This window comes from Aspergillus viridinutans, assembly GCF_018404265.1.
Source record: "Aspergillus viridinutans IFM 47045 DNA, scaffold_1, whole genome shotgun sequence".
Taxonomy (NCBI): domain Eukaryota; kingdom Fungi; phylum Ascomycota; class Eurotiomycetes; order Eurotiales; family Aspergillaceae; genus Aspergillus; species Aspergillus viridinutans.
In genome coordinates, this window is record NW_025091217.1 from 2,190,836 (window position 1) to 2,204,596 (window position 13,761).

Here is a 13,761-nt window from a genome sequence, read left to right on the forward strand (position 1 = left end):
TTAGAGAGCGGATAGCCAGTTGATGATCTGCGGAATGTTAGACCAGATAGTCTGCTATAATGGCAGGGACGAGAACTTACCATCATGGCTTGCATCATAGCTACTTTTTCACCATAATGTTTGCCGTCCCAGCTAGCAGCTTGCAAGGTTGCATTGTACATACCTAAAACTTCCATCTCTCTACTCCGAGCTGCTTTTGTCGTTTCTAGAGCATACTGCCACACGGCGCTGTTGGCAGGAATATTGATATCGGTGGACAGCTTCTCGTGACCGGGAGCCGTGGGCCCTACCCAAAGCAGCGGCGTGTATTGTTTGTTGACTTTCGTCAGAGCGAGCCATTCGTCCATGCTACTCTCGGCTGTGGACAAGGAAAATGATGTTGAGAGCGAAACACTGTGAATCACAGGTACAGGCTTCTTTTGGCTGTCGGAGCGAGCGAGCAGCTTCTGAACTTTCTCATGAGAGTCTCTTGAGGCGGGCGATCCAACTACTTTCACAAAAACATGGGGGACATCTGGGTGACAAAACCGTCAGCGCTAACATGTATGAATCTCTAGTTGAAGTAGATAGCTCACGGGTTGAGCAGGCATAAGTGCTTCGAAGTCCTGACTTGTCGCCTTGGAGAAACATCTCCTCGCTGGAACTGATTCGCTTTAGCCAGCAGGACGGGTTGGTGAATTGAGAGTCACATCTGCATTGTCCGCTGTACACGTCATTCATCTCCCAATCTTTCAGAGCGCCAGTGGCGAGGTTTTCTCGGAGAAGGATATTGAATCCAGCATAAGCATCAGCCAGTGGTTCGTCACCGATAAAAGCGATTCCGTCAAACTTTTGGAGTATATCACAGATCTGAGAGCTGCTATACCAACGATAGACACAACCTAAGCATGTCATCAGAATCATAGAAAGCGCCAGCAGAAGAATTTTCGAAGAGACGCATTGGTGAGATGACGTTAGTGTCAACCAATCCCACTCGTACCTTGTGATGTATAGGCAGCATCAAAGCCATGGCGGCCACCATTGCTCATTGCGCTGAGCAATGAGTCCCTGGTCTGGCAATACGCCTGAACTTCTGGAGGGTTGTATAAGGAGACTGAGGAGATGCCGCACTCCTGACGACCCGTATAGTGTGCTAGAAAACTGAGGAAGGAAAGCGCGTTGGTGAGTATTAAGCTGCCATGACAGCTGAACAAACAAAGGTCACAGAAAAACTTACTCTTTCCCCGCAGTTCCAGTGGTAGACTCCGTTTCTGACGGGGCGAAGGGCAGCCAAAATAGATCCCTTATAAGCCAGACGATGTAAAACACGCCCAAGACCCAAAGGGACGCCATGAGTTTGTAGGTAGACGAGCGCCAGGTGACTCTCCGAATCAACCTTCGTCCGTTAGGGCCCTCGATAGGGCCCCGCCTCTGGGGCAAATGGTTCTGCTGCATACCGGAGAATGGATATGCAACAGCCTCGTTCATAGTAGACGATGAGGCTATTGATTCACTGTTTGAGGCACGGCGACGGGACATGGTTTGCTGGCCGTTCAAACATGCAGACTAGAGCACGGGGATGGGAGACGTGAAGCTGGTGGACTCATGCAACGACAATCTAGCGATCCTATCCTCTGCCTCTTCGAACCAGTCAAGCTGAAGGAAAGCAGGTTGGAGACGGGCGAGTAATTGCAGAGAGCTAAGCGTTCAAAATGAGCTGAAGGGACGATAGAAATGGGGGGCAGACTTGAGCCGATGAAGGCGTGAGATGACAGCAGAACGTGCGGTGGAAGGAGTAGTGACTTAGGGACAATGGTGGCTCGCGAGAGGGGCCCTTCTTTTGGGATGAAACCGAATCGTTAGGGTCTTTCCTGATTGGGATGTCCTCGACCTTTTTCTTTTGTCTCTTCTTCTCTTCCTTCCTCGTCTTCGACTTTCTTCCTTCTCTTCTCCTCCTCTTCGTATTCCCTCACTGTTCCTTTCTTATTGGGAATTCTTCACTTTTTTTAAGAGAATATAGGAAACAGAAAATATCTCGGTGGACCGCCAAAATGGATGGCAATAATACTAATTATTATAGTGAATCTTTGCCAGACGCACAATGAAACACATCGGCTGGTGACTTGAGAGGGGCAATTTCTCTAAATTGGAGCCAGTCACAAGCAGGAATATGGCATCGACAGCATGAGCGCAAAATAAGTAATTCCTGAGCCCAATTTGCGGATCCTTCCTCTCTATCGGGGTTGCTGATTAGTGAATGCATAACCGAGAGACAACTTCACTAAAAAAAAATCAAGCAAAAACCACGGCCAACGTGGAGAATCGGTTGACGGAGCAGAGAGAGAGCATCTCTGCATCATCGTCATCAGCTGCATCACTCTCACCACAGCAGCCAGATGAGGATAATCAGGATTATAGAATCATCGATGGTTCTGGCCAACGAAAGCTCCTTTCTAACAAAAGAGGAACGATTCATCGGTGGGTAATGGAGATCCACCCGTCCTCGTTGAGCCGTGGCCTTGTTTTTTTTTTTTTTTTTTTCTTTTCGCGAGAGATGAAGCTTTCAAAAGGAAGAAGAACTGTCCTTACCTGTTGTTTACTTAATGCCTGTTTCGGGCCAGCCAAGCGCTTGTCCTATTTCCCTCCTGGGGTAAAAGAAAAAGCAAAGATGGACAGCGACGGGAGTCAACGAAGCAGCAAAACAAAAACAGTCCACAAAGAGGAACGAACAAAAAGAAAAAAGCCAAAAAAAAAAAAAAAAAAAGAAAAAAAAATTAACACATAGGACTGTGTGCACTGTGCAGCAGGGGAATCGTGAACTGCAACCAGAAGTTCCAGACAGCCCGCTGCGGTGAAATGACAGCCAGTTAGATAAATCTGATGGTTGATTCTCCAAGAGCAAGTGGGCGACCCTTGTGTGGTTGGTGGACCAGACAGGTGTCAAAAGGGAAAAATGAAGACTCCACTGCCAAAAAGGTTTCCGGGCGCCGCAAGATCACGAACGCAGCCAAAACGGTTGTCTTGGAATATCCTTTGGTGGGAGAGTTCGGAAGCGCCTCAACCGACCAGGACAATCAGCCAAAAGTACTCGACACGTTTCCCTCGAAATTGATCTTGCGGGGGAGATACGGAATAGACAATGGGCTCTTGCCGTTCCCTTTGAGCTTCATCATCTCGCAGTTCCACTTCGCCAAGTGGCAGCGGTCATCTGGGGGATCAAGGACGCCGATGATGGTCAAAATGATGATGATGATGAAACGGTGCATCCAGCTCAAACAAAGAACTGATCTTGCGATCAATCATTTCTTTCGGTGGGGCTAAGCTGTGTTGTCCTGCTCAGGCGTCATATAATGATCATCGTAGAGCAAAAGTACGTGCCGTATTGCCAGCGTGCTGAGATGCTCCTGTAGGTACGGGAGTAAACGCTGGGCAATCGGAAAAATGGTGAGGACGAAGATCTGATCAACGACACACCTTAAGTCATTGCCGACGTCGTTTAAATAGTCTACATCTACGCAGCTTCTTTTCCTCTTCCTCATCAACGACTTTAAATCCTGTTTGGCGGGGATCTGTCTCATGCATGTAAATCATTCTCGGATAAGTCAACTGTTGCGACTATTGCTTCGTCATTCGTAGTCACGGTCCAGATTAAGATCCTTAATCCACCGAAAATGACGGCAAGGAATGGCTAAGGAAGTGGCTAAGGAAGTTGTCTCGGAGAGAAAGAAGCAAAATGAAGTCACAAGGCCAGCTCAATACCAGATGGCTACGATTGAACTTGCACCTATCCAAAAATTTCCTTTTGATTGCGCGATGAAGCGTCTCAACCCTAAAGAATTGATAGCAAGGGTCAAGGACGACTAGAATGTCGATTGGGTTTAAGACATTTTCCCCAAGTCCCGAAAAGGAGGTCCCTCGAAACGAGGGTGCCCGTCCAGGGATAAATAGTCTCGCGGACTAGAGAATAAAACTGTGGGAATCGTGGGGTGTCAACTGTCAACCGCATCTCCCGACACCTCAATTTCCATGAAAGAACTGCTGCAGTAGCGTGGTAATTAGCCTCATTCGAGTCTCGATAGACCGAGTGACCGAGGAGACCGTGACTGAGAAGCCGTTTGGTGGTCTGCCCCTTATCTAGATTTCAGGTGATCTGATGTACGGTAAAACTTTCGCCTCCATCGCGTGTGGGCTTGCCGGCAAAACACAAGTTCAAGCTTCTCGGGCGAAGGGGAAATCCGGAGGATCTCTATCTTTGTTTATTCTCATTTCCACCCGCTCTTCCGCTGCCATATGGGGCTGGAGGCGCTGCTAGACAGGGAGAAGGTGACTGCCAGAACCAGTCTGGTCATGTAAAGCCGCTCTCCAGGGATTTTTCCCCAGCAGAAAAGGTGACCTCAAATATAAATCATCATCACGAAGCCTCGCCGAGTCGTCGTCGTGCGAGAATCGGCTGATTCTCGCTTCTTCGGCCGGGCACGGGTACATCCCCACACGTGATCCCCGGGTCTCCGCAACAGCAGCACAGTACTCCGTAGTGACTGATTTAGTATCGTGTCGTCTTCCCATCGGTTGAGGGAGATTCTCTTCAAATAGAATGCATTGTAGCAGAAGCATTGAAACTCCTTAAATCATACGACACACTCGTGAAATCGTGCCCTCATACCACTTCCGAACAAGCATATTTTCCTCGTCCGCATGCCCATCCCCCTCGAGCCCCTCTTCCCCTCACTCCCTCCGAATCAGAGCTTCCAGAGCTCTTACCGCCCTGCGCTCTCCCTTGTGACTCAACAACCTCGGCAGCCGACGTCCGGGGTACCTCGACCGCTCTCTTCTCTCCCATCACCATCGTGTGCATGCCAACTCAGGTTCCCATCGCATTTCCTGTTGTATCATTTGGATTCTCTGGGTTAATAAAGCGTGCACATCAGGCCGTCCGGCCTGTATTTGAAGACGACATGTGGAAACCGTCGGAGAGACTGATGGAAACCATCAGACATTATGCGAGCTTCCCCGCCACAGGTGTCTCTCTCCGGCAGATGGTCCAGTTTGGTGACAGACCATCGACAGGTATGTGCATCGATCTAGTTCTCCTAGGATATACTTGAAGACGTTCAATTGGGCAGCAGCCAGGGCTGATCTCATTGTCCGTCGGTTGGAGCAGGGACTCTCTTTCGTGCCTCACAATTTCTCTCCGAAGAGTTACCTATTCGCTTAGCACATCGCGTTCAGGATCTTGGAGAACTTCCTGATGGATTGAGTGAAATGCCATCGATCAAGAAGGTGCAGGACTGGTATGCGCAGTCGTTCGAGGTATGACTCCACGCTTTACGCCTCTTGCCCCAGTGATGGGTGCTCACGTGCTCCGCAGGAAATCATCAACCTGCCCCGACCAACTCTTTCTCAAGAAGTCAAAGCTCGCCTCTTACGCCCTGGGAAGGTGAATGGCGGCTTTTCTAAAATTCTTTCCGAAACTACGCAGAATCCCAGCATCAAGGAAGGGCAGTATCGGTCGTCCCCCACGAACGGGAATGGCAACGGGAAGGGGCATGTCAGCCGAAGATACTTCTACCCATCCGATGACCAAGGCCATTGGCCACCCGAATTGAACGACTACAACCAACGGTTTGCGAAGACTTTGCAGCATATCAAACGGCGACACGACAGTGTCGTGACCACCGTAGCCCAGGGCATCTTGGAATGGAAGCGAAAACGCCAGCGTTTACAAATTGATTCTACTGTCCAGTCATTCTTAGATCGCTTTTATATGTCCCGTATCGGTATACGAATGTTGATCGGTCAACACATCGCCCTGACGGAACAAACGCATGTCCGCCATCCGAACTATGTCGGTATCATTTGCACCAAGACAAATGTTCGGGAGGTCGCACTCGAAGCCATTGACAATGCTCGTTTCGTCTGTGAGGACTACTATGGTCTTTTTGAAGCTCCAAAGATCCAGCTCATCTGCAAGGACGATCTCAACTTCATGTACGTTCCCGGTCACCTGTCACACATGCTCTTCGAGACTCTCAAGAACTCGCTGCGTGCTGTGGTGGAGACCCACGGCGCGGACAAGGAAGCATTCCCTGTGACAAAGGTCATCGTGGCAGAAGGAAAGGAGGACATCACCATCAAAATCTCCGATGAAGGTGGTGGCATACCCCGTTCTTCCATCCCGTTGGTGTGGACATACATGTACACTACCGTGGATCAGACGCCCAATCTGGATCCGGACTTCGATAAGAACGACTTCAAAGCTCCCATGGCTGGCTTTGGGTACGGATTGCCAATCAGTCGCTTGTACGCTCGGTACTTTGGTGGGGATCTCAAGTTGATCAGTATGGAAGGGTAAGCACAATAATCCCCCCCTCTTTTTTTTTTTTTTTACGAAGATCAAGTTTGTCTCGGACTCAGGCACTGACATTATTTGCAGATATGGCACAGATGTCTATCTCCATCTGAATCGGCTCTCTTCGAGCTCGGAGCCCCTGCAATGACAATTACCAGTCATGAGGGACGGTCGTGTTCGGTTCTCCACTTCCCACAGACTGCATCCTTTTTACTCAGAACCCGATCCGCCGCCGTCCCAAGGATTGACGCTGATGAACATTCAAGCCGCCCGAATGCGAAACAGGGAAGTCTCTGAGCGCAAACAGGTTGGTGATGCTGAAAGCATGCTCAACACCGAAAACTTGAGCTCGTAAGAGCCGCTACCACACCTGCTTGCTGTTTGGACATGCTTGTCGAAAAGGTAGATACCTGCGATAACGGGAGATTTGCTGATCTCAACGTGTATTGTTGCAAAGTGCGCTGGAATATTAGGAACTACTCGATTGTCAGCATCTGGCTTCAGTAGGATTCCATGCTGAACAATCGAGTATTTCCTAATATTCCAGCGCACTCCTTTCTTTCTATTATGAGAAAGAGCAGGACTTTTTTCTTCAGCTTATCTGATACAACTCGCATACGAGGTAAATATGTGAATGTTTGTACTAGAAATTTCTAGTGAGAATTCGCAAAAGGGAAAGGGGAAAAGCTCATTTTTGATACCCCATTGAGATTTTTCAGTGCGGCAGTTGTCGGGAACTGGCAAAAACTTGGTGTTGAGTGGTTTGAAGTGATCTGGGTCTGCATTGTATATATGAGATGGCTAGACCATGATGTACGGCTTTGGATTCACTATTTTTGGCGGTCTCATTGTTCTTGTGTTTGCGAGGTTCTCGTTTTGGGCCATGTATAGTATGTTACATTATGGGCGGAATGGGGTTCATGGGTGTGGTATGTTACGGCATATATCAACATATAACAACGCACAGCTTGAGCAGAATTTTCCCAATCCGATCCGATCTCATGGTATCATCAATATTACAAAGTTAGTAACAGCAGACTACATAACTGAAACAAGAATCAAGGCGAAAACCTCTGCATAGAAGGAGACCCCGGATCATCGCGCTCAGCACCGCTCCATCTCCGCCTCCTCTCCCTCTCCCGCTGTTGCTGCTGCTGCCGACTCGCCGATACCTTGGCTTTACTCCGGGCCCGATCGGGGGTCTCCCTGCCCTTCTTCTTAGACGCCGAAGCAGGCGACGAAACGGCCGACCCGGGCCCAGACCCCGACCCCGACCCCGCGTCGGGACGGCGCCAGCCCCCATCGTCCGTCTCATGGACATCGACGATCCCCCGGCTGACTGTCATCGGGACCGACGAGGAGGACGACGACGACGACGCAGTCGTCGACGGATGCTGAATGATGAAGCGGTCCGCGCGGATCTTGGCCGCCTCCTCGGGGTCCCCCGGTGCAAGGAGTTTAGATAAGAAGCGGCGGCGAGCTTGGGGGAGGGTCTGCTTCGTTTGTTAGCATATACATGCAACTATACATATCACCATCTCTGTCATGATTCATGAGAGATTCTGGACAGGGAAACGGAAGCGGGGACGCACCTCTTGATTAGCTAGTGCTTGCAGGGTGAGTAGTTCGCGGTCCAGGAGCACGCAGAGCGCGGCGTGCCGCTCCTCGCGCAGCCGGCTGCGGACTTTCTTTTCCTGCTCGAGGGTGGTGTGCCAGGCTGGGTAGCCGGGGCTGGGCATTCGGCCTGCTGAGGCGTTGTGTCCTGTGTGCTTTGATCAGAATTGGTCCAGATGTTGGTATGGATTGTCTTGGGGTGTGGTTGGGATGGGAATGTCACTGTACCGTATGCCATGAGTGAGTGTTGAGGATGCTGGGCAGGTGCATAGTCCACCTGCATTCCGCCGTTGTCGTCGTCGTCATCATCGTCCTCGATGACAATGGGACGGCCGTGGTATCCCGTATTGGGGATGTTCGGGTTGAACATGCTGTGATGAGTCTGCTTGCCTTGGTTTGTGGTTTGTTTAGTTGAGGTTGGCCGTGAGCGGATCGACAACCGGACGGTTGATGGTGACTTAGATATAAGGGAGATGGTCCCTCCGTGGAAATAAAGCGAGACGGATGAGATTCAGTCAGTAGATAACGCTCGGGTCCTAACTTCACATAGAAAAAGCTAAGGATGCACTCCAAGGGAAATAGTACTGTAGGTTGCCAAAGAGCTCAGGCGTGGCCAATGCGGGGAAGACTAGATTGGGAAGACCATACGCAGTGGTGTCCACATCTTTTGCTCAGATAATCCCATTAAAGGTAGATTTGCTGACGCAACCAGGATATCTCACCAGGAGACAGTCGAATATCTGTGCTCGAGAGTAATGAAAACACCGTGGAAGAAGAACAGCGCAATGTGAGGTGGCACAATGGTCATGAATTTGCTTAGTCACCTCACATAACAAAGGCATAATGCCGTTGGCCTGATTTCTTACTCTTATGCTTACAATTTACAACTAGAATATGAGGACCTGTGAAAATTGACGCCGAAAATAACTGCTACTGAGGCTATAAACAGCCGCATTTCTACCTATAATTTCCCTCAGCGAGCTGCTGCTTTAGCACTTGAGTATGTGCTATACACCACTATTCTGTACCTGCTAAGCATTATTTAGTCACTGTCCTAAGGTGACAAACCTTAGTGAGCATTTACTCTGTTTTAACTTATGACTAGAAGTAATGCTGATAATGGCCTCCTCTCTAGCTAGATCCAGCTCCCTTAAATTTAATGAGATTACCTATATGCTGTATAAAATGGCGCCAATCCTTACTCCTTTATTTTCCCCCCACGCACTTTTGTGCCTTCCTCCTACTTTAATGCCTTCCACATCAATCCGCAAGTTGATAGCTGCTTAAATTACTTCAGAAAATAATTATTTTTCCCTTAGATTTGGATCTTGATGTCACTGCCTCCTCTCCCTCCCACAGATCCTAGTAAGCATTAATACTGGACCGACCTGATCCTCTGTGAAGAAACTTAAACTAGGCTTGACCGCTTGAGCATTTCTACAGCCTTTAGATAGCTACCCCTGAACTTTAAACCCAAGATATTGGAAGGTCTTGCAGTGGTTAAAAGATACTGGTAAAGGTATGTACATGTCTTCTTAGACTACTGCAGGGATTATATATCCTTAATATACTGCTGACAGATTTTGTATCTATTTAAAAGAGGACTACGTGGAGTATTTACTCTTAGAGGACTAAACAATCTACATGAATTTCTTTAATTAGATGTACAGGACCTCGTGAGTACTAGCAATGACTTTGCTAATACTTTGGTCTGTTTGCACAGCGCCATCTGAATGGTAATGTCTATGAACAGATGTGATGAGTATATTAGTTATTCTTAGTCCTAACAGCTCCACTATTAATATCAGCAGTAGTTCCTGAATTAAGTATTCCCTGCAGAGTGAAAGATCACCAGGCGTATGAAGGTGAGGTGAGGTGAGGTTAATTAAGGTGGGTTGAGGTGGAGCAGTGGTAGATCTCTTATATGAGCTTGTGCCCCAGCCTCTTGACTAATGCGCTGCGCCTGCATCACAAAACCCACCTTACTGGTCAGTGCGCCCGCAAATCACCTGAAGAGGATTGATAGATTGGTTGATCATTTGATAGTGAGACTGTATGGTCGAGCGCAGGGACCATGACCGTCTCAGGTTGCTCTGTGAACAAGTTCAGCACCTCGAGCAGGGAGAATAGCAGTCTTGTCCAGGCTCCGAGATAGGTGTTTAAGCCTTGGGTCTTGTTTCAGACTCGCATGTGATTCGCTATCATACCCCTGAGGCATCCAATCTAGGCTGTGCTACTTCATCGGATAGTATCTTAACCTTGCAAGTAACATGTTGGTGGCTATTTGGAGGGATCCAGGACAGAGACCAAGTGACTTCTTGCAGGCTTTATTTTCAGCCTTGCCAAAGACTCGCGTATAAATGTTCTCTGACGATCTTCTTTCATGCGGGGAGTAGTGGGGAGTGATGGGGTTGGGTGTGACGCCCCCTGCATACAACAACAGGAGCAGGCGGTCTATGCACCCTGGGGGTACCCCATATCTTTAAGAATACATGATTGAGAATACACGGGATCAACAGGCATCATTAGCCACTTTGTGGACAGGTTCTTCGCGAGTTCGAAGAGGCTAGTTCCTCAGAATAAGAAAAGTTACCATAAACATCACACCTAACTGTGCAGTTGTGAGGCGTCCGATGGCGCATCGCTTCTTCAACCAACAACCCACCATAGCCTGGCTAAGAATACACTACTGGGAATGAATCTAATCAAGCCATGCTGCACCCTCTATTAACTCCGCGTACCGCTGTCAGTAATTTAATATCCCTGTCGAGTATGATCACCTCGACGAATGGGCTGCGGTTTGAGGATTTGTTGGCTAACAGGTAGGCGTCTACAGCAGCCAATAGATCCGGAAAGATGCAGCTTCCTTCTGAAGAGGGTATGTAGTTCTCCCCATTCAACAGCAGGGCGGCTCAAACTGGAAAAGGGAGAGAAATAGCGGTACCTTATGGTTTAATGGATCTGGTCACTTTGCCTCTGTCCACAATGCAATGCTTCAGCTATAAATGATGCTCCAATACCCGCAATGTCCTGAAATCTCGTTATTGTTCATGCCCATAGCCTCTCATCCTTTTGCGCCAATTTCTAACGATCGCCATGTTTCGTACTGCGATCCTCAACTATCCTCTCAAAGCCATTAGGTGGTTTAGAGAGGACATCTACAAAAACAGCCCTGATAAGCGCGCAGAAGCAGAGGGGGCAATAAAAAAGTTTTATGACGCAAACAAAGCGAGCATGGAAAGACGAGGAGTCGCCGAAGCGATTGTCAAGTGAGTCCAGACCTAATAGCTCTCCCGAAGTGGATGTAACTACTAACGCTCATAGGGGACCAAAACATAACGACCCCAGAAATCCTGATCCTAAGGGTGACCACTGGACCGTGGAGTTGATCAAAGAAAGCGGGGATTTCGTGACGAAGAAGCATGTGTATCCTGAAGATGAGAAATGACCTATAGCTGTCTCATGTGATGTCCTGGCACAGTTTCCAACGGAGAGGCTATGGAAGAAGCTTCCATGCCCCTCTACCTATTCATTCTTTCTCCATCTTACCTTAGCTTTTACTTTCATTGAGTTGAGGGCGGTGTAGTCCGCTTAACATTGCTTATTGGCTATGGTTAATAAATGATGGGCCCGTGGTAATCCAATGAGCTGCTTGAAGAATTATTAGGCACGTTGTTCAAAGACCAGTTAAACCCCAGTAAACTAAAACAGGTTGCTTACGTCTCTTACTCGAATGAGACCGAAGGTTATACACTTCATTTTACCAGATAAGCTGACCCTTCCAAGCCTCTTGATCCTTGGATTATCTGGTGTCAGAAAGCGGATTATATTCTCGCCACTAAATTCTTCCCCTAAACTCAGCGGGTTCACGTGGCTTTCCTGGCCTCAGCTGCATTGTCACGTGTAGTCTTCGTCGTAATGTACACCATCCCCGCTCCTCCAGGGGTTCCTTCTCCGAGAGTCCCATATTTCGCGACGTCCTATTGAGCGTCCTTGTCAAACTATGACTTCAATAAAAGCGTCCTTAACAAATATTCGGTCCCGGATATCGAAGCTCTTTGGGTCACCTTCTCACTTCGCATCATTGGAGCGTGTGAACTCATACCCTGTCGCAGAAGAACCAGACTATTACAAAGCCGGGGGTTTCCATCCCATTTCCCTAGGTGACACCCTCGGTTCTGGTCAATACACTGTCCTGAGGAAATTGGGATATGGGCAGTATTCCACAGTTTGGCTTGCTAGGGATTATAAGTAAGTCACCCGTCGCCGTTCGTACGCGAAACTAACCGATGGCTTAGACATCAGAGATTCGTGGCACTTAAGGTACTGAGGGCGGACTGTTACGGCGGGTCTCATGATATCTTCGAGAGAGAAATCCTACTGAAAATCCTGGAGATCTCTGGGAAAAGCTCTCACGAAGGTCGCAACTATGTGTCAGGCCTTCTGGACCATTTCAAACAAAAAGGGCCTAATGGACATCATGTGTGTTTTGCATTCGACGTACTTGGCCATCATCTAGATTTTCAGGCTGCCAAATACGAAGATGGGAAACTGCCCGTCAAGGCGGTGAAAATAATTTCACGGCAGCTTCTGCTTGGGCTCGATTTCCTTCACAGAGAGTGTGGCATCATACATACAGGTATCCCCTAGGATGTCCTATTAATATACGGACTATTGTTGTATGCTGACGTTGTCTGACGTTCGGATAGACTTAAAACCAACGAATATCCTTCTCGAGCTGGAAAATCCGAACGATGCCGTTGCCCAGTACTTGTCGGCAGTTCCCCCGCGGACCGATCTTCGACGTGGTGTAACAACACCACTCCGGGAGGTTATCTCGACACCGCTCATCTCGGAAATGCAAAAGCCTCATGCCAGGATCATCGACTTTGGCGTGGGTAAATGGGCCATTTTCTGCTTCCATTTGGATATATAATTAACTTATCTGAAGCGTCTTGGAGGGAAAAACATCTGTCAGACCTAATCCAGTCGCCCGCTATGAGGGCGCCTGAGGTGACTATCGGCGCTCCTTGGGACATTGGAGTCGATATATGGAGTCTCGGATGCCTTGTAAGTATCTGTTCTTGACCATGATGCAGTTTGCCCTGTGTTGACTTCGGCTATCTGCAGATCTTGGAGTTTGTTCAAGGAATAATTCCTTTCTCCGGGGAAGCATCGAGAAGTGGGTCATGGACTGCTGAAGACGATCACCTGGCAAGGATTATGGAGGTCCTTGGCCCGTTCCCACTTCAGTTTATTAAAAGGGGGAATCGCGCACCGCACTTTTTTGACGAAGAAGGTATATTCTACTGAGATCTTAGATGTTGCCATTCTAATAAGGGTTGGTTGCAGGCAATCTTCGTCGAATTCCGAACTTAAAACCCACGAGCCTTGAACATCTGATAAACAGCACAACAAAACCTTTCCTGAAACCTCGCGATATGGCCGATGCTGAAGTCCCTGTGTTCGTCGATTTCCTTAGATCCATGCTTGCAATTGATCCCGAGTCTCGAAAATCGGCGGCAGAACTACTGCAACACGAATGGATTAATCTGTAGTAGCCAGGAAATAGCTGGGGGCGGAGGGTCTCGGATGTACGTCTGAAATATGCCATATTGTGCAGAAGTCAGAAAGTTAAGGATGGAACTCCGATCGGCCGCGAGAATTACCGACCGGATAACTAGTGAGGCATTTATGCCATTGGAATTATTTCACCGAGGCATAACGTCGTCGTCATCTGGGCAACCCAAGCGCATACATGGCCCATCGTGTGCACATAATTAGCGCAAAGGTGACGCGGGAACCAGTGACTGAGAAAA

The 13,761-nt window shown here is 48.5% G+C and overlaps 5 protein-coding genes across 5 annotated transcripts; 3 read left to right on the forward strand and 2 right to left on the reverse strand.

Moving 5' to 3' along the window:
- Positions 1 to 1,518, reverse strand: Aspvir_000650 (uncharacterized protein; the record flags this gene model as incomplete). The annotated part of the gene is made up of 5 exons (XM_043265785.1): positions 1 to 27; positions 81 to 514; positions 576 to 881; positions 980 to 1,140; positions 1,217 to 1,518. The coding sequence occupies 5 exons, from the start codon at positions 1,516 to 1,518 to the stop codon at positions 1 to 3; spliced, it is 1,230 nt and encodes a 409-aa protein (XP_043121720.1).
- Positions 1,519 to 4,832: 3,314 nt separating this feature from the next.
- Aspvir_000651 (PDK/BCKDK family protein kinase) lies at positions 4,833 to 6,476 on the forward strand (the record flags this gene model as incomplete). The annotated part of the gene is made up of 4 exons (XM_043265786.1): positions 4,833 to 5,046; positions 5,141 to 5,289; positions 5,348 to 6,327; positions 6,413 to 6,476. The coding sequence occupies 4 exons, from the start codon at positions 4,833 to 4,835 to the stop codon at positions 6,474 to 6,476; spliced, it is 1,407 nt and encodes a 468-aa protein (XP_043121721.1).
- A 910-nt stretch (positions 6,477 to 7,386) lies between these two features.
- Positions 7,387 to 8,312, reverse strand: Aspvir_000652 (uncharacterized protein; the record flags this gene model as incomplete). The annotated part of the gene is made up of 3 exons (XM_043265787.1): positions 7,387 to 7,821; positions 7,921 to 8,090; positions 8,171 to 8,312. The coding sequence occupies 3 exons, from the start codon at positions 8,310 to 8,312 to the stop codon at positions 7,387 to 7,389; spliced, it is 747 nt and encodes a 248-aa protein (XP_043121722.1).
- Positions 8,313 to 11,176: 2,864 nt separating this feature from the next.
- Positions 11,177 to 11,390, forward strand: Aspvir_000653 (uncharacterized protein; the record flags this gene model as incomplete). The annotated part of the gene is made up of 2 exons (XM_043265788.1): positions 11,177 to 11,211; positions 11,267 to 11,390. The coding sequence occupies 2 exons, from the start codon at positions 11,177 to 11,179 to the stop codon at positions 11,388 to 11,390; spliced, it is 159 nt and encodes a 52-aa protein (XP_043121723.1).
- Positions 11,391 to 11,945: 555 nt separating this feature from the next.
- Positions 11,946 to 13,500, forward strand: Aspvir_000654 (uncharacterized protein; the record flags this gene model as incomplete). The annotated part of the gene is made up of 6 exons (XM_043265789.1): positions 11,946 to 12,193; positions 12,241 to 12,581; positions 12,652 to 12,840; positions 12,894 to 13,012; positions 13,073 to 13,241; positions 13,295 to 13,500. 6 exons carry the CDS (start codon positions 11,946 to 11,948, stop codon positions 13,498 to 13,500), a joined length of 1,272 nt encoding a protein of 423 aa, XP_043121724.1.
- Positions 13,501 to 13,761: the final 261 nt, after the last annotated feature.